At 42.2% G+C, this 26,353-nt stretch overlaps 1 protein-coding gene across 2 annotated transcripts; it reads left to right on the top strand.

The window, feature by feature from the left end:
* The first annotated feature begins 144 nt into the window (after positions 1-144).
* Positions 145-25,170, top strand: slc66a2 (solute carrier family 66 member 2). 2 transcript variants are annotated; one of them, XM_076112681.1, is made up of 5 exons: positions 148-976; positions 1,533-1,666; positions 3,534-3,584; positions 12,711-12,927; positions 22,509-25,170. In XM_076112681.1, exons 1-5 carry the CDS (start codon positions 774-776, stop codon positions 22,717-22,719), a joined length of 816 nt encoding a protein of 271 aa, XP_075968796.1. In that variant the 5' UTR covers positions 148-773; the 3' UTR covers positions 22,720-25,170. The 2 variants fall into 2 exon arrangements, with proteins under 2 accessions (XP_075968797.1, XP_075968796.1); XM_076112682.1 differs by lacking the exon at positions 3,534-3,584 and having other exon boundaries at positions 145-976.
* The last annotated feature ends 1,183 nt before the right edge of the window (positions 25,171-26,353 follow it).

Genomic DNA, 26,353 nt, shown 5'->3' on the forward strand with positions numbered 1-26,353 from the left:
AGGTTGGCAAACAATGAATTGGAGCATTACCGCCACCATCTGGTATGGAGTGTGGATCAGGATATCTAGTACTAGTATAAGAAAAAAAAAAAAAAAAATATATATATATATATATATATAGTATTTTATTTCTGTATTTTTTTTTTATTTGTTTGTTTTGGTTTGGGGGAAGATTGTAGGTCTATTGGCTGATCCACACTCCGGAGCAGAAGGTGGCGGTAATGCTCCAATGAAACCAGAAGAAGAAGAAAAAAAAGAATGCAATAAGAAGAAGAAACACACAGATGAGCCAGTCAGTGAAGAAACTACAGTCACAATTTGGGGCGCTAGCACAAAAGGAATACCATTTTTTTGACAAGTGTATTGCCTATTCCGATAGCATTTTATACAACATCAGGAACCGTTGGAGTTTCTTCTTCTTGAGTTTGGTGCAGCCTTGTCAAACAACGACAGCTAGCATCAACAGGAGTGTTGAGAAATGTGACGTAATGAGCATCTTAACGGCCGTCTGCTCCACTGCAACAAACCACCGCTGCCTTTAGTGAGCGTCGTTCTGTCGGTACAGTAGCATATTGACGTCCCCACTGTTTGGACTATTCTCAGATATGACTGTACCGTCTGTGTGATCCGTGTCAGGACTATGCACGAACAACACGGAAGTTACAAGTCACTACAAGGAACCAAAGGGAGGATAAACACCGCGTAACAGTCTCCATCGAGCCAGTGACGGCCAGCTGACATCACTGTACAACTTCTCCGTGAGCAGCTGAACAATGGAGGATGAGGTGTTTGACCAGATTGTGTCCGTGTTTCACGACCTGGTGGCGTGGATCGCCGCTGGTGCCATGGTGTTCGGTGGGGTGGTGCCCTACGTGCCCCAGTACAGAGACATCCGCCGGACCCAGAACGCAGAGGGCTTCTCCACGTACGTGTGCCTGGTCCTCCTGGTGGCTAACATCCTACGGATACTCTTCAGGTAAGACCTCCTCCTGTCTGTTCACTCACAACAAGACCAGCTTCTGTACTTGCTTATAATGCAGAAGTATAGCTTATACTTTATGGAACAAGAGTTAATATGTTTCAAGAATAAATTCCTCAAGAGATGCTGGATACAAATTATGACCAACAGATGCTCCACTCACAAGTTACCACCTACACAAGGTAACTGAATAACTGGTGGATTGGATACATGCTGGATTTAATTATGGTTTCTAGTAATCTTAAATTGATGGGTGCATTTTATTTAATTAAACTGGAGTACTAACCAGGTACAGGCAAAAGCACATGAGTGCCTGACTAAACCAAAACATCAAACTACTGAGCAGTTCACTCTAAACTGTCTAATGTGGCAGGTACGTGGCGAGTATTTAAGAGTGACAAAAACCCTTCTGGGATTATTTCCTGATATCTTCCTAGAGGTTAATAACATTGTACAAGCTTCTGCTGAAGTTCCATAGCAGTAGTAAAATCCAGCATGTGTAGTTGTGTTCCATGCCTGCTACATGTTAGCACATTTTTCTTCTCTCCATCAGATTTGGCCGCTACTTCGAGACCCTGCTGCTGTGGCAGAGCATCATCATGATCGCCACCATGCTCATAATGCTGAACCTGTGCACCAGCGTCCGCACGGCCACTGAACTCAACACCAAGAGGCGCTCCTTCATAGGTCAGAAACCCTCCGCGGGGGCCTCTTTACAGCGCAGATAAAGCTTGCTTATCCGAGTTTACTTTGGGGAAATTGCGAGTGTGTGGGAGTCTGTGAGCGAGGGGTGAGAGGATGTGTGATCGAGCTGCGATTGTGTGTGAGAGTATAAACATATCCCAGAGTGAGTGTGCGTAGGCAGGTGCATGTGCAAGTGTTTGCCAGAAATGTAAATACGTGTGAATGATTGTACATTGAGTCTCCTCGCCTCCCTGTGTGAGTGACCACAGGGCCACTCCTTCAAATGCTATGTTTGTTTGTTGAATAATGTAGTTAAACCTGCTTCAACACTTGTTGCAGACTTCGAGTGAACTTTGCCACGTGTAGGATGTGTTTGTTAGGCGATGTTCGAAAAGTAATTCCCCAAAGCCAGCCTTCTAAACGAAGAAAACTGCATCGTAATACTTAATAAACAGGTATTTCATGTATTATTGATTCTTTTTTGTTGCTATTTAAAATTTTCAATTAATAGACGATCTAAAAACGTTGATAGATGCCTAATATTATATTTGGTTGAAAATCTGATCATTATGTTCCTATAAGAAGCAATTGAGCTACAGAGAAATACACCAAAGTGTCCCCGGTTCAAAGCCCACGGCCATGTGCAACAGAGTTCAGTGAAAAGGTATTCAATACCCTGTGTTGACACTTTGGATCCTGATTTTCTTTATGTACATTCGTTTGCTTACAAACAGACATGGAGGCAGCCCTTTGTGGGTTTCTAAGTCATGTGTTTCAAGCCTGCATCACGTGTCGTGTGATCCTGGTGCTCCTGCTCCAGGATTGGATGCTTCAGCTCCGCTTCCTGTCCTCGTGGCAGTCTGACAATATGGGTGGGGGAGACACTTGGAGAATGAGCGCTAAATGTCCATTAGGCTCAGTGTCAGATGACAAAAACAAACATTAAATGAATCCAGTACAGAAAGCAGTTAGACGTCTCCATTCAAAAAGGAAAAAGCCTGTAGCTGTAGGCCGTTCAGCCATCTTGGCAAACCAGTGTGAGTCAAGAAAGAAATGTCCAGATACTTCACAGCTGATTCACAACTATGCAGTTGAGTTTTTTTTTTTTTTTTTATATATGTGTTGTTGCATTCTGTGCAATCCGGTCATGATGGAATACATTTTTGTTCGTGGAAAAATTACTTTGCTGTGAAAGCTCCAGGAATAGTGAGTCATTTTGAGAAATAGGCGACAAGTAACTGCTTTCTTTGCCGTGAATTAGTTGAGACGACTATGGGAACAAAATCTGCCAACCTGCACCTCCAAAGTTCACTAATTATCACGTTATATATCTAACACTCAAAAAATGAAGCTAATCCGGACTCTGTGTGTGTGTGTGTGTGTGTGTGTGTGTGTGTGTGTGTGTGTGTGTGTGTGTGTGTGTGTGTGTGTGTGTGTGTGTGTGTGTGTGTGTGTGTGTGTTTTGAATTGACAGTAGCTTGGCCAACAAAAGCTTTTGTTCTCCAACTGAGCCCCGCCCACTTCAAACTATTAAAACGAGCACTGACGAACCCACAAATACATAAATCTCTCAACAGAGCCGTTTAAACTTTGACAGACACCTGCGTCTTTATTCAGGACCTCATCACTTGAAGTAAGAAGCCGATAAATGAATGTTTTCACAGCCTTCAAGGTGCAGAGAGATGCCCTTTTGTGGTCTTCTGATCAGTTATATCATTGTAATAATCAGTGATATAACTGATCTGTTTTGTGGTATCACTAATTACTCACCATGACCTGAAATGTCTGACGCTTCATAGCTCACCTCTGAAGAAAATCAAGCTCTTTTTCTTTTTCTTTCCCTGTTTATTATTATTTTTTCCGCCTGTAGCGACAGACAATAAGGACGAGGAGATCAGAATCCTTAAGAGGCTCTTTCTGGGTATGTACAGCACTTACCGTGTCTGCCATGAAACATCAGTTGTAGTTCATCTGCCTCTCCATCTCTGTGTGTCGTTGCATGATGACTAACGCCGTCAACACATGAGCCCATTTCACCCGCATGTCGTCCTGCTGTTCTGTTGCATCCCTGTTTGATTCACGGAGCTCACTGGCCGCCCGCTGAAGCCGCCGCCTGTGATGCTTTCAATGCATGTTACACCTCACAACCTCGGTACGAATGAAGCATCAGCTTTCATTGAAAACACCTGTGTGAAAGTGATTTTTGTGCATGTTTTCTTTAGTGCTTGAATCTGTTATTTATGTGAAATGACAGATTAGGAATAAATCAAAAGCTCATGTGTTCTGACTCTCACATTAGTTCCAGAAGACTAACCTGCTGCACCGATATTCAGAAGCTTTTTACTGACATCTTGTAGTTTTTCTAACTTTATGCTTCTGTTTTTTGCAGTTGGAAATGATTGTTTGATATTACACAAATATGTTTAATGGCCCTTAAACCGGTTCATGCTTATTTTGTCGTGCCCTTAAATGTGAATGTAAAGCATCTTTTTAATGGCTGATTTATGCAAATTGATGTCTTCTAACAGGCTTTTTAAATTGTTCCCTGAACTACACTTGGTTTCAGCACAATGCCCCTTTTTTAAAATTATGGATAAGTCAGTGAATCAGTTCGGTGGGCTGAAAAGCTGCTGGTCTTCTGTGTCTGTTTGTTCCGTTAGTCTATCTTTTTTTTAAACTCTAGACATCTTGCATTATCAAGCGTATTGAGAAGATAATCAGGTTTATCCAACTAATAAGTATTGCCTGCTTATCCAAGCCTGATCTATATTATTCCTCTAAGCCATAGACTTCCATTGTTGTCCAAAAGCAACACTGGGTGACATGTTCCTTCATTACCAGGAACACAAACACGAGTTTGTTTTCAGTCCACCGTCCTGCTGCTGGAAATACTCACTAGAGCACAAAATGCGTATTAATCCGCGGCTGAAAATAGTCCCCAACAGATGTACCTCTCTGTCCTGATTGAGTAACGTTGGCTGAAAACTACAGTACCCAGCTGTTTTTAGGAAACTGATTAAAATAAAAAAACATATATTTGCAACATTTGAAATCTTCAGTAGAAACAAATACTCTGAATGGCTCAGCAGACAGGTTTTACAAACTTGTAAAGTATATTGTTTTCTTCCACTGTAAGAACTCTAGAACGATCAGCGTTTATAGTGGTTATATTGTATGCGCTGTATAATTAGGACACAGTATAAGTGAAGAAAGGGCTGCTATTCCTGGTATGGACACTAGATGGCAGTAGAATACAATACTTGTATGATGAGAAGATGAACACTTGGCTCAGCAGGTATATTATAAATTGTCCTCTCTGGACTGAATGATGGCACAGTAGACGGTTCTGTATTGAAGTGCTGTTTTGTACCCTTTAGTTGGATGTTTTGTTGAATAGTTTCAGACGTTGTGGCTTTCTGTGGTTCGGTCTGTTTGCTTGTTTCTGGCCTCAGAGGAGCCGCAGGATATTTCCCTCACTGCCCGGCTCCTCTTTGCACGTATTGAATCTGATCTCTGCGGCGCCGCTGTGAACGGCCCATCGATCCGTGAACTCTGCCAAAGCATCATTACAATTGACAGAACGCCGTGTTCTCTGATCTCTGCGCTGCTCGTGGACATAAGCACGTTGTCGTCTGCTATTGATGGAAGCATGGAAACACCCGATGCAGAGGGAGGAAGAAATGAAGAAGGGAAGCGGAGTTAGACACGCGGGCATCACTTAAGAGGCCCGGTGCAACCGTGATCAGTGCTTTAGGACGGATATAGGATCAAATGATGGAGAACCAGCAGTATAACATGTAGCACCAGACTGGTGTCGGTGTGCAGACATCAGGTGGAACAGCTTCACATTGTAGCTCTCTGCAGTGAGTCACCAGAGTGTTCTTTAGTCAGCAGGGCACATTCTCAACCTGTGTTCCTCTTATTGTTCCGTTAGTTCCCTTTTTATGTTCTCGTAGCAGCACCGCATCATTATCACACCAGGTACTTCCATCAAACAGCTAGACGTTGACGCACAGTGTGGCTGACTTGTAATGGAACTTCCTCTATGCCCAAATAAGGCTGTATTACTATAGACATGGCCGTCTGAGAACACTTTATGTAGAGGCGTTTTACGTCGTAGTGTGTAATTTGGTAGCTGATGGTTCAGTAAGTCATAGAGGTTCTAAAGAACACCCATGGTGCCTCAGCCACACACCTGGCCACGTCTGTGTTGTACAGTAGGCCCTATGTTTTATTTTGTCAAGACGGGAGAAATCCTGGTGTAATAGCAGCTCAGAGTGATTTATACAGAAGACTGCCTGCTGGAATCCTTTAAGGAGATTAAAAGATCAGATCATTTGTCTGTGACGGGACCAGAAACGCTGGTGATCACTCAGGTGGAGGTAAAAGGGTTTTGGAAGATGAAATATTTGTAGAAAAAGTTCTGACGGGTGCCAGCGAGGTACGTTTCACTTGTCTAATGTGTGCCAGAGTCAAACTTTACTTTTAGTTATTTTTAAAGACCTGACAGAGGAAACCCTGATTGAATTAGTTGAGCAGCATTTGAATGAATTTGTGTCAGCCAGCGAACCATCAGACGGGGCTCTGCTCCAGGATTCTAAATCCTCTATGCAAACTTTGGGGCGTCTGCGGTTTCAGACTCCTGGGTAGCTCGCCCGTTTGTGCTTTGTGTCAACACCGCATCCTCATTCACTCTCAGCTGGCTTCTGATCAGCTGTCTGTGAATGGAAATCTTTGAATTAATTCCAGTCAGCACATCTAGGTAGCCTGGTGAGTGCCGCGTTGGAATACGTGTTTTATCGGAGGAAGAATAAAAGATCTACTTTTGAGTTCCCTCAAGAACCTTTTGTGAAATCTTGAAAAGCGTTCACTTCACGCATTTTAATACTTAGTTCGTGTGCTTTTTTTACACATAAATAACCACAATAGTGCAGACACAGCCATAAAAGTGCTGCATAAATATATTCGATCATTAGGTCGTGTTGTTCTGCTGAGCTAAGCGGTAATTTTAGCATGTAACTAGCGTGATGTCCCTTTTTTCACTACACACAGTGCAGTTGTGAACAAGTTAAGTAACTAACCAGCAAAGCAAATAACAACTGGTTAATTGGAATAGCATCCACAAATAAAAAATAGCATTTTTTGCAGCCTTTCCCCCCAACAAGTATGATTCACTGTCCCTGCGCTGGTAGTGGTGCGCTCAAACATGGATCTACAGTTATCTTGATTGTGTCACAATGATTGATTGGTCTTGAACCACAGAGATGTTTGCCTCACAGCGTTACAGAGGAACACGGCAATACAAGAGATTTCCATTTCTTTCTATGGTTTGGTTCTGGCTCGTTGCTCATTCTGGTCCCACGGCGGTCTGTCAGCTTAGAATAAATCACTCCATCCTGTAGGTGCAGTTATCTCCTCACTAAGGATACTTAGAGGCCCAATTTTTAGCCTCTTTCATAGAAGAGACCTCGCATTTAGTCTAGGTGGCGGTGCAGAACAGTTGCTGTGCTGTGGCTTGGCAGTGAAAGCCCATTAGTCATTGTGAAAATGCTCCCCTGTCCGAATTTCAGAAAATAAAGCTCGTCGAAATCAGAGGTTCAATTTCCCAGGCTGTTAAAATCTAAAGTCTTTCATAATAATGTTCCTGCTTCTCCAACGGGTGCTTTTTGAGTGACAGCAAGCCATTATTTCAACTGTCCCCATAGACTCTTTTTTTTCTTCCAGGGCCTAACTGAAGCTGGCAGGAAACAGTCGGTAAACAAAGCGATTGAAAACTCAGAGCCTGACCCGCGTCTTCCTACACGCGTACCACAACTCTGTGGGACTTCAAAACCGAGCTGTGCACAAGACGTTTGGCCACCACAGGGAGTCTATTGTATGCAGCTCCGGTCTGTTCCCACACAGTGATACCGTGGGTACCGGGATTTAAGAGGAGGAGGAGGAGGAGGAGGAGAATGCCCCTGGGCACACAAGTGGCACAGCGAGAGAGGGTGTATGACAGGGTATGGCTGAGGTTGGTGGTCAGTGTGGAATAGTGTGACACACTGATCTGCCTACAAGATGTTGTTTTTACATCCGCTGCCGCTCAGAATTAGAGGCAGATTTGCATGCATCTTTAAAGTGTGCACACGCAGGACTAAGAGATGGTGACAGCACAGCACTGGCATGAAGGAGTGTAATCACTAAAACATGAGCCGGAAGACGAGGACTGCACAAATAATTTAAAAGCATGTCATAAGCACAATGTTGCCTTTTTTTTTTTTTTGCTTGTAAGAAAAAGGTGTTCTGTACTTTACGGAATCCCTGGCCACAAAATGAAGTTGCAAGATGGAGTAAACATTTTTTTAATTTCACCACAGAGGAAATGTAATGCGTTATCTCTCCTCCTCCTCCTCGTCGTCCTCCTCCTCCTCCACGCCCTGACAGCAGAGACTGGGGACTAAAGTTAAGAAAAGTAAAATGAAATCTTGTTGGATACGCAGTCCGTGCAATTATGTCCCCAATCATTAGCATCACTGAGATTATATTAAGTCGTTTGTTCATTTTAGAACAACTAAAAAGGTCTCAAGAAGTTTGAGGTTATAACATAATATGTAATTGGTAAAATGTTGAGGAACTGGCTGATTGGTGAGGCTCAATTTTACTGCATCCTGAAGGAAAAAAACATACTTTATACTTAACTTTATTTATCTCAGAACCTAAAAGCTATAACACACACTTTAAACAAGCTAACGTAATATGGAGTAGCAAGACCTCTTACATCAAAGTACAGCTATAGTTACGGATATTGCTAACGTTAGCTGCATTTTTATGCTTCTGTGTTGCATTCTGTTTTCAGGTTGTCTTTCAGCCTTTACAAAACTTCTTCAAATTTGGCACAAACATCCACTTGCCCTCAAGGATGAACTGTAATGAACCGTAATTCTAGTTCAGCCACTTGAGAGCAGAAGAGACACGCTAACAGAAACACAGTGAGGTTGTTTCTGCTAAAGTGTTAGCTTATTTACACATCCAGCAAGCACGGACCAACGTTAGCATTCACTCAATGCTGTTTTTGACTTCACTAATATAAGTCTCACTCTTCTGTTGGCTCTCTTTGGAGGCTTTTTACGTGCTTTTACACTGTGTAAATGTGTTTAAGCTAATTTAATACATGCGTGACACCGTTCTTGTGTGTAGCCTTGGTCTCTACTCCAAAAGTCTGCTTAATTGGACCATACTGCTAGCTAGCTAACTAGCCAGCAGCAAAGAAAAACACAGTAAATGTTTCCTTATGCTCCTGCCAACAACTACTACCACAGTATTTTTTATTTTTTTTTCCCGTTATACTATCCCATCTGGAGCCCAGTCATTTTCATCGCTTGGAGCCATACATTAAACGTCTCGCACGTTCAAGCTGTGCATGCCGTTAGCAGCCTGGTTGGTGTTGAACGCTGCTCTATCGCCCCTGATATCCTCCCTCTGTGTTTGGCTGTTATCATGCAGCACCAGCCTGGCGCTAGTTGGCCCAGCTTCACAGTCCTCTGCTGAACAGCAGGGCTCCACCGCCACAGCTACAACACCTACAGAATAAACAGATATACAGTAACGCATAAGAGCGCTCAAAGGATATTCATGTTGATTAAATGCATGCACTGTTATAGCTTTTAAGAAGCGTTTGCTTGCTGCTGCATTGCGTTGCCGTCCTACATAGTTTAAGGTTTTGCATTGAGTGTGTCGTTGGTAGACAGAAGGCCGTGACCTGATCTGAATTGCTCTTTGGAGGTTTATTTGGTTACATTTACAGGATTTGTTGAACTCGCCTGTCATACAGGAACAATTGGATTGGATAGTGCAAAGCCAGGTTATCTGCCGTGCGTGTTCATGTAGAAATACCATCTAAATGTCACAATCGCTCAGTTAATTCTCTAATGAAACAATATTTCATTAAATCTGAAACCGAAATGTCATACAGGCTTGTATTCTTTCACTTTTGATTTGATCAAGTCTTGATAAATTGCAGGTTTTATGGTATTTGGTTTTGAAGTTATTCCAAACGATGCTCCGACATTTTATTTATTTATTTTTCTAGCTTTGTCTACTGTACAGGCCCTTCTCTGGAGGCCTATACAGTACAGTGCTTCGATGTGCCTCTTAGATAAAGAGAAACCTCATTTAAACGCAGTGGCGGGCCGTGCATTTTATACCTAGGCCTTCACTGTTGTCCTGCAGCTGAAATACCACCTTGTAACCACATGATGGCGCAACAGTTATTAGTTTCTAAGGCTGTAACTATGTACGTATTAAATGTACGTACCGTTCGGTACGAGACTTACAATACGTTTGATTAGTACTAGAGCATTTGGAAAATGCAGAAGCTTATATTCAGGAAAACATAATGTTTTCTGCGCTCATGGAGGACAGTGGTTCTCAGCTGGTCTGGCTGTGGGACCCACCATCATTCCTTAATGACAAGTCGCGGCCCACAGAGATCGTCTTATGATTTTACTTTCACAACTTGAACATTGTATGTACTGCTCTGCAGTGTCTTTCCTCGTCTCAGTCCCCTGTGTCACGGTGTGTGGTACATCTCACTCAGTCAGAATGCCCATATTTGATTGGCTGAGCTGCATCACGTGATGTGATTCAATACCCGACTAAGCCTCTGCTGTTAAGTTTCGTTTCACGATAGTCACGTGCTCGCCCACTGACCAATCACAGCACACTCTGCACCTCGCGGCAGAGCTGTACATGGAAACTGAGCTGCACGTAATGCTGACGTCATTATAGGCCGGCTTGCAGGCGCTGACACGTCAAAGAATACGCCCAACATGTCAAACTAAAGATCTGATTGGTTGAAGAATATGACAATCAACAATATCGTCCCCATTCACTTAAAGTGCAAAGGGATGCACTTGAGAGTGTGCAGGCCTGGGGCCTCTGTTCTTACCTAGAGACACAGAGGTGAAATCTGATTGGATAAAAGCTCTACTTAAAACAAGCTGCACTGGAAGCAGAGCAACTGAGGAAGACAGTAGCTGTGCAATGAGAAAATAAGATGATGTGAAAAATATTTTTATAAATTATAATACATGTAGTGTATTTAAGAAAAATGATTAAATTATAAAATAGATATAGCTTTGTGATTCTGTTTAGGCCAGCAGAGAAGGCCCAGGCCCTGACGGCCCACCACTGTTTAAACGTGATTAAACAAATCGGCTCTATTGCATTTTGAGGATTGCGGAAATCTCATTTACGTCGCAGCAGAGAAGAAACAGCTTTCGCTCTCAGCCGTGATTAGATTTCCGTGATAAACTCTTTCGGAGTCCTCTGCTCACACATTAAACCAGCAGCTACTCGGGCACTTGTTCATATCATTTGTACCATAAAGATATGTTGAATGGGCTTTTTCTTTTTGGCAGAGAAGAAATTAGAGGAAGAGATGTCAGCTGTAGTTGAAGTAGTACCCGAGGTGATCGACGCTTTGTGGCCTCTGGATGGTATCGTGGTTGGATTAGTATTGGCTGTGTTGCTTATTACAGGAAGCCGGTGTTGTTGTGCTCAGAATCACTATCTAATCATTTCCTCGGAGAAAGAACACACACGAGAGGTGTTGGGGCAGAGAGTTTTAATCATTCATCAGCGTCCAGTTTCCCACCCAGCCCATTACTACCGCGTGGAAAATACTATAACCACCATCACGCTTTTCTCACACAGCCTCCTCCCTCACGACCCTGAAGTTAAAGGCGTCTGCAAGAAGCTGAATGAAGTCCAACTCGTGTGCGGTTCAGACGGCCTATTTGTGGCAGTGACATATAGTTGAAGGGGATTGTGGGAGGTGTGTGAACATTCGCAGCTCAAGTGTGAAGTTAGTTAAAAATGTTCACAATAATAGTTTTTTTTCTTCCTTTTGTTAACTAGATACAGCTTTAAAAAAATGAAAGGATTTGTAGATAATTAATTCGTCCAGTGCTGGAGGAATGAGGAGAAAAGAAAAATGTGATTACTTGCAAGTACAAAAGAGTATAGAAGTGTCTCACAGCTTACTAACCAACCGGAAATTTAATCCACAATTTGTGTGTCATGAATGTTTCAAACACTATCAAACAAAGTCTCTAATACCAACATGAATAAAGTCAATACTGAAAGGAATTTACTTCATTACCACAGTCTAAGAACTCCAATGATTCACTATCACACCTCACAGAAGGTCAGATTTGAAGCAGTAGAGGCTGAGATATTCTGACTTCTTGTCCCCAGACTGGATCGTACATTTCACATGATGCTGCCAAACGCATGCATTACACAACTCATATTTACCAGCGTCTGAAAAGTGAAGCCAATGCGGAAGCGCTTTAACCTTGCATTCTTTCTAATGGCCAACAGGGGACGACTCCTCTACTTGCAAAAATATATCTTATTGTATGTAAGTGTATGAGACGATGACCACTGGATTTATGACCACCATGTTTTTGTCTCAGAGCTTTAACCCTTCAACGGTGCGTTTTCAGTCCACTACAGTGAATTGTAACCGCTTTGGTTCCCTTAAAATGTCTCAGTCAGAGTTCGGTGGTCACTTCTTTCTGCAAAAAAACTAAATGGTGAACTCGAGGCTGCAAAGCAACAATCCACAAACCAATGGGTGAAGATGTCCACTTCTTATATACAGTCTATGATATTTACTCAAAATCATTGCCATGTTGCTTGTTTTTGGCACAACACTTCGGTATTTTTGGATGTAATGAATGTTGCATCCTCTCGGGACCACTAGCTACACTTTGTTTGTTTTCCCCCCAAAAGTCCCCCTGGAATGAAACTCTTCAACTGTGATGTGTCTGAAAAAGTTATTTTTCCCCTCAACGAGGAACAACATTACTGATTCATGTCTCTTTTGTTTTTTTTACAATAGCTTTACTTTATTTTTCACAGGATCTGTGCACATCAATTAACGTCTCTGTTATTCTGCCAGTATTGGCCGGCTGGTTGAGAACTGTACTCCCTTGAGGAGGTAGTTGTTATCCATAATATCCATTTCTGTTGTCTCATTTGTGATTTTACCTGTATTTAGACTTCGACTGGAGCTACTTCTGGTTGTGGAGTCGCTTCTTGGACTACATGCAGTGCGTGCTGGCCTTCACGCTGATGGCGGCCTACATCACCTACCTCTTCCTGGACTCGGCGCTGTTCGTGGAGACCCTGGGCTTCCTGGCCGTCTTCACCGAAGCAATGCTGGGCACCCCGCAGCTCTACTGCAATTATCAGAACAAGTCCACAGAGGGCATGAGGTACGGACTCAATACTGATTAGAAAAGTCAATACTTCCGAGCTCAACGGACGCTAACTGGGCAGGGGAGTGAATATTATATTTCTCACATCTATGAATTATGAAAAAGCATAAATTACAAGCACATGAAACATGAATTTCATCAAGGACGTATTCTGATTTGGCTTGAGCAGTTGAGCTGAGGTTCAACCAAAGGCTGCTCCAAATTGTCAGCGTCTCACAGTGCGACACAGGAACACCTTTTAAAAAAATGTCTCCTTTTTCTCTCACGATCTTTGACTGCTGAAAAGTCTTTTTGGGCTGCGAGTATAATTTAACAGTCAGGATTTAAATCAAAACAAAGCGTGTTGCGTCCTTGATTAATGATGATGTCTCTTTATCCTGAAGAGTGCTGTTTTATTTATGAGTGCCACTTCCGTCACAGGCGTCTCTGAGGCTGTGTTGTACTGGAAGCGCACGCTCGTGAGCAATGCCTCCAGATTATGTTGTCTCACATACGATTATTAACACCGACACATGCTTATTAAGTATTTCTGGCACCTGTCGAACAAGAAGCGAAGACGGGGCTCCTGGCAGCTATTTATTATGTTGACATGACAATTAACCCTCTGAAAATCAATATGATAATGAGGTATTCTGTCTCGCCCTTATCTACGGGCAAGATCATTTTAGCTCATTAATGTTGATTTGCATCAAATCTCGGGGCTGTAATTAGGGGGCGTTGACGTAGAATCGATTTTTGTAAGCATATACAGCTTGTAGCCAAGCGCTAAAAACTGCTTCTCAAAAGAGTTGTCACAGGACTGTACGGAGGACACGAATATTTATGGAAGCACTGCAGTCCACAGGCAGAGTCAGTGCCGGAGTTTACCAGGTTTTTTAATCAAACAAACCACAAGTAACGCAAGCGAAACAGAAAACCTTGCTCAGTCAAGAGCTCTATCACAAGAAAAATAAGCGACATCAGCCGGGCCGCTCGCCGACTTACTATATCTCAACTATCTCCCCCCCTGGAGATCTTGGGGAGATCTCCTCTTCTCAGCACGTTCTCTCTGATCAGCTTCCCTGCTTGACATTTGTTCACCTCCCTGATGAGGAGATCAGCTCCAGGTGAGTCTCTTCTCCCACACCTGATCCCAATGCTCTCCTGAGGGAGTGGGTGGAGCCCAGTCAATGAAAAAAGCTACGAGACACGAATGGATCAACAGAGAACCCAACATGCCGGGTCAAAGAAATATCATGAAGACAAATGTTGAAGTTGTAAAAAAAAAAAGATGAAACTGACAATATATTTAAAGACTTGTGAGTCCACACACAGTCCTGATTAAAAGCTTTCTGGCTGTGCATGTCCTGCCTCAGAGCAGTGCCCCCCCCCTCTCTCTGCTGGTTGGCTTTCTGCAGCAGACAGATAACGGCGCTCCAGCAGAGCTGCCTGTCCACTTAACCGGCCATGACAGCTCCCACGCTGGGCTCTCCATTCCCTCTCTGTCCCATGCCTTATTTATTTTAGATTTCTTTGTTCTTCCTTCCCCACCCGACACTGTCTACAGTACGGCCGTACAGGAGCAGTTCACCCTTGGTCACTCTTATAAGTCCGATGGATTTCATGATTTTGTTTTGTGATCAGTGTATCTGACTTCAGACATTATAGCCCTAGAATGCATTTCAACAAACCCCCAGACAATGGTTGCAAACATGCTGGTTGAGCATAACGTTGTCTATAAACATACCCTATACTCAAAACGCAACTTTCTGTGGTTGCAGTGCATTCTGGTCTATTCAGCTGCTGTGCATGCCACTTCCACGATCGATCTCTTGCCGTCTGATTGTTGAAGCTTGTAGAAAAAAAGCACTTCAATTCTGAAGTCCTTTCAACAAAAGCTAATAATTGCTATTGATGTTTTAGAAAGAGCCCGACAATGTTCTGCTGTCAAACCCAAGCGTAGGAAGTGTCCTGTCTATATTTGACCAGTAACCCATGAGGATAAACTGAACAACAAAACCCTACAATGGATGCAGAAAAACAAGACACATTGCCCAATAGCGGTTTCCTGTCGTGCACAGTATTTTTGTGTTTTTTAACTCCTAAACACTTTTAGCTGCTTTGGTGCAGTTTTCACAACAAGGTTTCAATGTGAAAAAGTCTTTAAAACTACAGCGAACACTCCTTTAGCAGCCATTTTGTCAGAAATACAACAGAAGAGCAGCTGGTGTTATTGTTTACGGTGCAGCCCAACAAACTCACATTGTTTCAAGAAAGTGCTCCGTCAATAATAATGGAAATGGCGCAAATATGTTTTACCTAATGTGATATAGACATTTTGATTTCATGAGCTATGTGGGGTTTTAAGGCCAAAAATAAATATATTATTTTGTATTTTGCTAATAGTAACTTGTAAAATGTAGCCAAATTAATTCTAAAATACTACAATACCCCGGAGGTATATGACCCATGCAGTCTCCAGCCTTCTCTGCTCGTCTGTTATTTTGTCCTAACCTGCAACATGTTGTGCCAGCCAGCAGCCGGTGCAGTAAAAGCTGTCGCAGGAGGCCGAGGACGTCGTCATTTCTAGTTCTGTTTACTGTTTGTGTCCTCTCTCGTCCCTCTGTTCACAACCTGTTGAGTCTGGAAGGCTGTTGCTAGGTTACTTTACGTCCTCACTCCGTTCAAGGTTTCTGTGTGTGTGTGTGTGTGTGTGTGTGTGTGTGTGTGTGTGTGTCTGCAGGAAGAGCAAGCTAAAACCTCTAAAGTGTGGATGTCTTGCTTTCAAAGTGCAATTTTTAAAAGCAAAACAAAAAAGCGTTTTAACGTAGGTGTGGGGTCAGGTTTGTGTTAGTGGTGTTGGAACGTTTACAGTGAGCGTCGGGGATTTAATGAACGTGTGTTTGTGAGGACGAAGAAGCACACGTGCAAGACAAAAACAAACAGACGGGAGAAGTAAAGCAGAGTGCTCTTTACCGTGAGTGCGTGGAACAAAAAAACACAACAATAAGTGTATGTTCGAAATCACATAAGGTACTGCATACTGCAAACTCAGTCTGTGTGTACTGCATGCTGCCTCCTAAGTAATGATTTAGAGCGCTATTACCAGCAGACTGTTCTCACTGAAGTAAACTCTTCTCTGCATCACATCACGGCATCAATCAGGACGTCACCGGTCCGAGTTACAGTGGAAAGAAAATTGTTTAACACAAATGTGAACATTACCAATTTAATATTTTAAGGGAAATAAAAATGAGTAAATATTTTAGCGTTAAGTATGTTTTCTACAGTACATTATAAATGTCACCTCCCGCGGTTTTCCTCATCACTGGACTCTAACATCACCCTACATCTAACATCATATTGGATGTCCTCAGTATGTATACACACCAGCATTGATCCATTGAAATATGGATAGAGTTCGGGGGCAGGGTCCTGCGTTGGAGGCGTTAGTCCCTTGAGGACGTAGCTGAAGGTACTTGGTGTTCGTCCGATGCTAATTGACCCCCAGGTTCTCCGTTAGCCTCACTGATGCTGTTTGACACCGCTAACGGCTCTGATACCACAATGGGCCCTTAGAGGTTTGCTTCACTGTGATGATAGCGCTATTCTCTATCCTGTCAAACTCTTTATTCTACTATACGACACCCAGTGTCCCTTTACAGGGGCAGATTTACCGCGCTAAAGTCTCAGTGATTTTTAAAACAACGAGACAAAAGCAGGCTCGGTCATTGCTAATTAACAACCGTGAACTTTGCCAACTTGACACCATCTCACCAGACGATGATATGACGACGTAAAAGATATACAAATAAATGCAACACTGTTCAACAATAACATATTGTGGTATGAATGAAATATACCTTTTGTGTAAGTGCTGAAGCAAATGACACCGTTATCAAAACGACCGGTAGCTTCTTTCACACTGATAACGGTTAAAGAAAATGTCGTGAATGTACTCCTCCGGTCTCAGCTTGTGTGTGTAATCTCTTTGGCTCTCAATAACCTTTTTTTTTGTTCATTGTTTATTCTCTACTTCCACCAGTTGTCAAAATTTCCCCCATATTTGAACTGAAAAACAGCGACCTTCTTCTTTGTGCCTTTTAAAAAGCGAGCCAGCTTTTTAGTTTTGCGCACTGCCCGAGGGCCCTGTAGACGCTGGTTATCATACTGCACTCTGATGCAGTTATCAAACCCAAACAGCTCACTTACACTCACGGGCAGCACAGACCTCTCGTTTTACAGCTCATCCAAACCTCTTGAGACATGGAGAAAAGGCCACAGTGGAAGGAAGAAGGGTCATGATCCATTGAATTGATGACACAAACGTCCAACAGAGAAGGCAAACTAAGTGTCCCTGCTGCTGGCTGTGATATCACCAATCTCTGATTTCTAGTTCTATTTTTATCTTCTTTTCAGTGTAAATCAACATACTTTAGAAATTGTGTTTTGAACTAGTTGAAATTGGACTTGGAACCGAGCGGAACTATCTCAGCCAGTGCAACTGTAAATACTCGAAGACAGATATTTTATGGGGGACGTTAGGCCACGTGAAGTGTGTTTGTGTGTTTGTGTGTGGGGGATGACCGGGTTTTGTGTTAAAAGTTGTCCGGTCGCAACTATTATTAGATGGTCCCCAGACTGGAGAGCCAGAGGTTCGTGCTGGTACTGAACAGCATGCCATAAAGCAAAACAAAGAAACACTCGCAGACAAACATAAAACATGGAGATGGGACATGTAGACAGCCAAGTGCCGCCTTAAAAGGCTTGTGGTGTTGAGCTGCATCCCAGTATGCTAGATAAGAGCGCCAGAGCCTTATTTAGCGGGCTGCTGTCCACACACACACACACACACACACACAGAGCCACGTGCTGGGATAGAGTTGTATTGACTACAGATGCTGCTGGGCCATCACCCCTGTGGCCGAACGCATGGCGCTGCTGTGTGCAGCAGGGCTGTAGAACAGAGCAGCTCTGGCTCCCTGCAGCAGATCAATGCAGCTGGAGAACCTTTGGATCGTCCGCCCAAACCCTTCCTCCCTCCGTCTGCTCGCATCACTCAGAGCGCTGCTTCCTCTCTCTCAGGATATGACAATCAATCAATTCGTTTATTTTAGGGGGAAATTTTGGCGATGGCAGTGAAGTCTTTTATCAGGGAAACGTCTCCCTGCTTTTTGTATGCAGCGCGTTTGTCTCGCAAAATTAACTGCACATGATTCATTAACTGCAAGAGCCGATAGAAATTATGTAGGCGAGGACCACAAAGCCATTATCATTAATGTGGCGTCTACTCTCATAAAACAAAAAATTAAGTTAAGTTGTTATAGGAAACTCGATGCAAGTGCAATTAAACTGCCTCGTCCACAAAATGATAATGCTCTCACAGCCCAGACGACTGAACGAGTAAGAGCAAATGCACAGCGAGCATCAAACCTCAGCAAATATTTGCACAGTGAGATATTGTTTTCATTCAATATCCCCAGTGCTGTGTGAAATGATAGATCATCGGGGTAACCCTTCACCATCCAGTTTCACACTTCCTCCTTTGAGTCACATTTTTTTCGTCTTTACTGGACATTAAGTGTCTTTCCATCAATCTGTTTGATCTGCATTTTTAAAAAGCAAAAAATGTTCCAATCCAAATATTACAACATTTACACTTGGCTGAGGTGGGAATGTTTTATCGATAAAAGCAAAATGTGACTAAGTGCAATAGAATCACACTTAATGACGCACAATATATTAAAGTATACAAAGTATTTTAGTTAATGCATTATGATTCAGCGCTGGCCTCTCCTCTACCTCTCTGTGCTCCCTGCTGTCCAGCAGAATAACAGCTGAATCCTAAGAGATGCACTGAAACGCATTAAAGCTGCAGAGAGACGATAAGAAATGTTGAAGCACAGACCGCAGTAAGAAAAAATAACTCTTTATTAAATGATGTATTTTTTTGTCCAGCTTACAAACAGTTATAGCTATAAAAAAGAGGTTTACGGTATGAAACATAATTATGTAAATATGTTCATCTTATTAGTTACTAATTAGTTATTATTACATGTTTACACCCAGCAGCTCCCAGGTGTAGCTGTTGCCTATTTAGAGTGAGTTCACACATGATAATATGCTGTTTCTAAATGACTGGGAGGAATTGAAATTACATTTCACAAAAGATACATAAAATTTATAAAATATTAAGCCAATAACGTCAGCTAGGTCAGCATAATTGACTATTTCCCACTCTTTCTGAAATGTATTTGATACTAAATCCCCCCCAAAAAATACAGATATCTCCTGTTTACACTTGGAAACAAAGAATTAACTTTAATATCTTTGTTCCCTAAAGTAGTTTTCTTTCTATAAAAAGCAACAAACAATGACAAGATGTTGACATGAAATACAAAAATTTAACTTATGGTGTATTTAAGGTAACTTACAATTTTATAGTAGGTGATGTAAAAATAGAAGAAAATGAAATGTCCAAAAAATGATTTCATAGAAACCTGTAATGTTTGGTTTGCTACAGAGCAACTAGCAGTAGTTACTAAGAACTTAAGCCAACCTGTGCAGCACTTCTACTGTAGAGGACCACTACAGCTCTACATCTTGTCAATATTACAGTCTTCCTTTTTTTAAACCCTGAAACAGTTCCAAAATACCGGTAGTTCTTTGCCAACGCATTCATCGTGTCTTCAAATAGCCTAAACATAAACATGGCGTGTGCTTTAACCTTCGATGTGTCTCCATATTCAAAGCAACACCAACAAAGCCAGCATTGCTATTCGGTGCATATTTTCATCCCCCGTAGCAATTGTCTGGTCCGGTGTGCAGCTCTACTTCTCCACCGACGTCATATCAGTCCAGAGCTCAGCATGCTTTCTCTCCTCCTCCCTTTTATATTTTTCTCGGAGAAGGCGATTAATAAGTCGGCAGACATGTCCGCTCCCTATTCTACCGGCCCTCCCCGCGTTACCTCTTGTTAGGGAACGAGCAGAGGCATTGATCAAACACGAATACCAGCCTCTTTCATCATTACCTGCAGATATACATCGTCGCAACTCAGACAGCAGGGAGAGGGGGGTGAGGAGGAGGAGAGGGAGAAAAGAGTGGGGACGGAGGATCTCTTTCCACAGAGCTAACAAGATCCTTACTGAGAAAGAAGAGTGCGAGGACGGTACGCAGGGGGGGAGGCAAACAGGTATAGAGAGGCGAAGGAGCTGGTGGGAAGATGAATGGACAAGGAGAAAGAGTGCTGTTGAGAGTGGGCTTATGAAAAAAAAAAAAATGAGAAAAGTATGTGAAAATGGAAGCTAGAGGGGACATTCAGAGATGCTGCAGGGAAAGAGGCGGTAAGAAAGGAGTATGAGGAAAACAGCAAGGTTTGCACAAATTGGCCTTATAAATGAAAAGGGCAAAGGTGAAGCTGGATGCATGAATAATGGAAGAGAGAGACACTAGATTACCTCTCGTCCATCTTTTTACATCTGTTAAGAGGCTTGCAGAAAGGCAGGGAATCTGCAAACGCAGAGACTCATCCTGTTTTCTTTACTGTCATACCGCCATGTTTCACCTGCTGCCGGAATCAAAGCGTTGTTCTGGGACTTGTTTATTTCAGGGGTCGGGACATGTGATAGAAATTCAGTTATGAATTTACGGACGATACTAGACCCCGTCATAGATTTATGGTTATCTTTGTTACATCTTTGTTAAACACAGCGCCACAAAATAAATATATTTGTGTGTTGCAGCGTTATGGTTTCCCCAGACCAAAAGTAGGAGGACAGGGCTGTCTGCATACTTTAGCCCATATAGTTATTCTAGGATTTCTATCTCCACCCCTGTACAATAGAGATTGAGATCGTGAGAGATAGAGATTTTAGGAGCAAACAGCTTTTAAAGATGACATAAAAACATCTCAACAACATGTCTTCTCAGCACAGTTATCTCAGGTGATATTTGATAGAAGGTAGTTCCAGATCAATGAGTTTTCTCAGAGTAAAGTGAACCCAAAGAGATGTCGCTGAATATTTACTACCTCTGCTAACCATCATGCATTGTATTATCTTGCATGGTGAATAAAACCGGGGATAAAACACACTCTATACATTTAAGTAGCAAGAAAAACCTCCCACAAAGCTTTTTCAAATAGTGCTGACCAACCAACCTGACACGCTTGAGTGAACAGATTTCAGATGTCTCAGCCTGCGTTGGTATTGTTGTAGGCAGGTTGCTTTAGGAAGCACATCTGAAGACTCCTGTATGTGTGCGCAGGGGCACATTGTAGACACGGTGCTGGCTCAGTCCTTTTCCTTTGCCAGCATTGCCTACACGTATCCCTGCCTCAGGCAAAGTTTATGAAAAAAGTACAGAGCTCTGCAGAAGTGGAGATGTGTGTTGATGTTGTTATAAACTGGTGTGGAATACACCCTTAACCATTTAAGGACTTTTAGGGCCGATGTACCTTCATTTCCCCAGTGCAGCTGTGTATTGTGTCTATTTTTGGAGAGTCTGACATGTATAGAAAGTTTTGTGTTTGGACCCCGGGGGGGTAGTTTATTGTGCCCTCGTTAAACTTCCCTTTCAACCTCATTAGTTGAGTTCACATTGTTTCTCAGTGCCAGCGAGAGGACAAAGCTTTACGCTTAAAGGAACTCTCTGCCGTCTCAAACCACACGGGCATTTTTCTCATTTAACTCATTCCATGGATTGTCTCATGAGCACACTATGAACCATCAGCTGTGTACCGGAAACGCTCTTATGAGTTTTATTGAGAAACGTGCCGCAGGATGTCGAGTTGATGAGAAAATTTGCGCCCTGAGAAGATTCATTTTCAATTTCCCGTGGTTGTTATTGTGGCAAATTTAGCTTTTCTCGTCTTGGCTGAACTGTTAGTGCTGTCCTCTTTTCCTGTTCTCATTAACATGTGCTGCTGGTAACCAGATTTAATTTAGACAGCATAAATATGTGTTTTATGTCTATTTAAGATGCATTAAAGAGAAGATGTCTGAATCAACAAACTAGAGGCTTATAAAACACAGTACACACAGTAACTAACCAATTGTTTTATTTAGCTTAACAAGACTCTGCATGCTATCTACCTAGCCAGCTAACTAGCGAGGCTAAGTTGTTAGCTCGAGAAGTCTCGGTGTTAGCGGCGGCGGCTAGCGTTAGCTGGATAGTTCAGAGCTTTGATTCTATAAATGCTCGTCAGAGAAAGGTACACAGCTCTGCGTAGAGCCGAAAGTCTCTCTGTAGTCGCGCTAGCCAACAGCGTATCTTCACACTTTTGACATTTTTGTAGCTCTAGCTAACAGGAGTTGGATGGATAAATGTGGTAGCAATTGTTGAGCTTGCTAGCTTAAGAGAGGCTTCAGTGATTGGCTGAACTGTGACTTTTGAGAACACCACTGTCGAGAAAAAACGACAATCTGGAATAAAATCTGACATGAATTTAAAGTGTCACAACAATGCCATAATATAATAAAAATAATTAGAAACATGATTGACTGTTATTGAGGACGTGATGGACTGTGAGTGCTATTCATTTTTAATGAAGCTGTACTAAAACATTCATCATCCCTTTTCTTACTCTTTCCTTCCAGTATCAAGATGGTGCTGATGTGGACCAGCGGCGACACCTTTAAAACCGGCTACTTCCTGCTCACCCAGGCTCCTGTGCAGTTCTGGACGTGTGGCCTGCTGCAGGTCTTAGTGGACTTCACCATCCTGTTCCAGGTTTACTACTACAGCCGCTACCCACAGAAGCCAGTGTCCCACACTGTCTCCCACACCACCAGTGCCAAAGCCCTCTGATAGCCGCTGCAAGCTCTCCGAGGACGCCAACACCCAAAAACACCAGTGAGGAAGCATTTTAAGAGGAGCTGTGGACGTGTATAAACATACAGGAGTACCAAAGAGCCTTGAGATGACACAGGCTACACACCCTCACCCTCTAGGATACATCAAGACACATACACACCCATAAATAAGGCATGAACATACACACTTGAGCGGTGTTGGTGTCTGCAGCGATACCCGAAGGACACTTGTCTCAAACAAACTCAACCTTTTTTTCCTTTTATGTATCCCACCGACTTCTTCGCAATGCGACACTGTGCTTGTGTCGTGGAAGGCAGACTTCTGAAAGAATATATCCTTGAGTCGACCTGTGCATGTGGAGAATGTTATGCACATAAATTAATACATAAAGTGCAGATGTATGCGCTGAAATCTGTGCTCAAGGGAACGTGGACCAGCTTTTGTCGTCATCCACATCAGCTGGTGATTAATGCATGGACCCTCTGCCTTAAATCGCACACATTCAAACATGGCTCGCTGCATTACCAGCAATATACATGTTCGAATCAATCAAATTGATCTTAATACACAAAGTTACTGAATGTACAAAATGATATTTGTTATTTTGTTGTTATTTTTCCAACACAGTGGAGAAATGCTTGTCAGTCTACCACTTGTTGGACACATTTTGTTTGCCGTGTGCTGTGACGCACAGGCTCATTCTTCTGTGTTAACAGAGGAATCAAATTGTAAGAAACTAGAGGCAGTCCCGAGAAAAATCCCAAAGGCTTTGAAGATGCATTGTATTGGCTTTTTAAACACAGATGATCATACACATTAGCGGCCTTGATGGTAACGGAGCGATGAGATAATCGAGCTTTGTAGAAGTCTTCTGTATGAAGCCAGTGTAGCTGGAAGGACAACGGTGTTCAGTGTTTTGAAGCATCGCGACCAGTGTTCAGGCTGCGTACAGTAGGTTGTTAAAAGGTCAACGCCAAGATTTTTATACTGAAGCTGCTAATGACATTTGTATATCTTATATTTTGATCGTTTTCACCCCACAAACGCCAAAGTAGTTGATGTGCTTTTAGACTAAACACAAAGAGAATTTAAGACGGAGCACAGTGACCCTCAGTTGAAAATGTGTTAATTTGAGCTAAATCTGTGAGTTTATGAATCCACTTCATAAAGGTACAGGGACGAGAGGAGAAAGACGAGTAAATAACTTGGAGGTTTGTTTTTTTCGGGTGGAGGGTTACGGTCACGGTCTGAATAACTAAGATGTAGATGCAGCACTAGCTTCCATCACTCCTACCTGTAAGAATGACATTATACGCACAAAGTTAAACACTGAGATGTGGGAAAGCAGCGACATCTCCACAAAGATCAGACGAGCTCCGAAATAACTCTGTTGGATACAGTGGTTATTATTGCCAATATAAGTTACAGCCAAATTATCCTTTTAGTTCACTTTTTTTTATAGATTGATACTTCTCAATATGTTCTGCAAAATTGTATCTTCACTTCCCATCATTGTCTCAAGTTTATTATTTATATTTCAAATCCAATAACATCCCCCGATGTCCCTCCTCATGACTCCACAGTGCTGTGTGCTGCTGCTGCTGCTTTGGGCAGGTTGTACTCATCACCATTTTGTCTCAAGAAATGAATTTCCTGTTCAGAAGGAAAGGCTGCCGCATAACACGGTGAATGTGTTGTTGTTGTTTTGTAATCTTTCTCTGGGGACGGGTGAAATGCCAAACCAGGAGGTGTCAGGACTGTCAGCCCTTCAGTGAACTGTGTACCAGAGCAGACCTCATTCTGTCCTAAAAATATGGAAACTTCCCCTTTTTGTTCCGGAGGGACACGGCAGGAGATGCCTGTGAATGATTCTTTCCTCGCCCTTAAATATACAAAAGAACATATGGTTGCACCTTGGTTTCTTAGTTGAGGGTGTGCACTTTTTTTGTGTTTGACACCAGTTTAGTCACCCTGTTTATTTTGTTACTCTTATTTTTTTATAAATCTTTAAATGCCAGTGTAAGATAATGTACGCTTGCTGTTTATTCAGGCAGTGGTGGGGTCAACGTGATCAAAAAGAGTTTCACTTTATTTACGCTTTCATTCCTTGTCTGATTTTACTTTCTTTTTTTATTACTTTGTGTTTTGTACCGTTTGATCCATTCACATTCACATAAGAGGTATTTGCTCATATACACTGCCATGTTATGCATCGTCGTATCTGTGAAACCAACACCTAGTTTTGTTACTGTACCAAAAATATAAGTACCTGTATGTTCAGTTTTTATGCCATTTTTACTTCGTTACATCGTTGGTTTGTGTTTGATTTGTCTTTTGAAGGCAGTTGTCCATCTCAATAACTAGTAACATCCATCAACACTTGTTTAAACACCAAGTTGAGAATCCAACATGGCATTGACACACAATAAAGAGGACATGGAGAGATTCGCGAGTCATGTTTTGTTTGTGTCGGGCCTGCAGACATCGACCGTTGCCCCCATCAGCGATGCAGCTCTGGCAGACATCAAGTGTCAAAGGAAGAATACGTAAGCCAAGCAGGCGAGGTCCGTCTTTGGGCATATAGGCCATCTAAATAGTAAGCACATAAATTGTAATGCGTGGGGCTCTCGCATCAAGCTCTCCACTGGTACACAGATGAGACAGTACACAGATAATAGATGTGCCAGCCGAGAAAGACTTATGTTTGCTTTTTAAATCTTTTACTGTGCCATTAACCACGACCGTCTCTTATACTGTAGATGTGGCTTACATAACATGTGCATGGGTTTTACATTGTTGTTGATGCAAGATGTTTGACTATTTATTTGCGAAACAAAATCATGAGATAATGAAATAGACCAAACACAATAAGAATGTCTTATCTACAATACTGTATGTAGAGAAAACACTTCCAGAACAAGTATGTTGAAAAAAGTCCTACATTATTATCAGAATTATCAATAATCTGAAATATAATTTAGACATAAGCATTTGGGGTCCGTTGTTTTCACTGTCGGTGGATGTCAGTCAGTCGGCCCCTTTGAAGAGAATCACACATATGATTACACATATTTGTAAGTGTGCTTCTCTCGCCGGTTTCATTCTAATTCAAGCATTTATTTTAATATTGTGTCCACTGGTCACTTTAGCTCAAAATGTGGTAAGACGTCTGGCACCAACATCTGTCTCTCCAAAGGATACAGTAGCTCCAACTAGTGCTGTTAGTATCTAGGATACTAAGTAATCACTCGTAATATCCCAAAACTGAGAAAATGAGCAGTAATTTGAATTGTGGGTGGTTTTAACTGTAATGAAACATATACAAACCTTCCAGATTTGTGTAGAGGTTTGGGCAAAAAAGACCAAAAAATTCAACAAAAAGACGTAGTTTGCCACAGTACAAAGTATAAATTTGACCTGATGATGACGCAACACAAAAGTTCAGGAGGTCACTACGATCAATAGGAGATACCTCTATGGAAATATGAGTGGCCATACCAGATTTCACGGCAATTTGCACGGCATGGCAGTTGCTCCTGACCAAAGAGTTGAACAAACAGATATGCGTATATATCATTTTTAACAAGGCAACAACTAAAACTTTGCTGAAACCTTGATAAAAGCGAAG

Source organism: Anarhichas minor, unplaced genomic scaffold, assembly GCF_050575085.1.
Source record: "Anarhichas minor isolate MPS153535 unplaced genomic scaffold, ASM5057508v1 ptg000051l, whole genome shotgun sequence".
Lineage (NCBI taxonomy): Eukaryota > Metazoa > Chordata > Actinopteri > Perciformes > Anarhichadidae > Anarhichas > Anarhichas minor.

What these genes read in the sequence shown, in the direction of transcription:
- slc66a2 (XM_076112681.1), top strand. Translation starts at nt 774, where the DNA reads ATGGAGGATGAGGTGTTTGACCAGATTGTGTCCGTGTTTCACGACCTG. An exon ending in ATCCTACGGATACTCTTCAG is followed by an intron (nt 977 to 1,532) that starts GTAAGACCTCCT and finishes TCTCTCCATCAG; the next exon opens with ATTTGGCCGCTACTTCGAGA. An exon ending in CCTTAAGAGGCTCTTTCTGG is followed by an intron (nt 3,585 to 12,710) that starts GTATGTACAGCA and finishes ACCTGTATTTAG; the next exon opens with ACTTCGACTGGAGCTACTTC.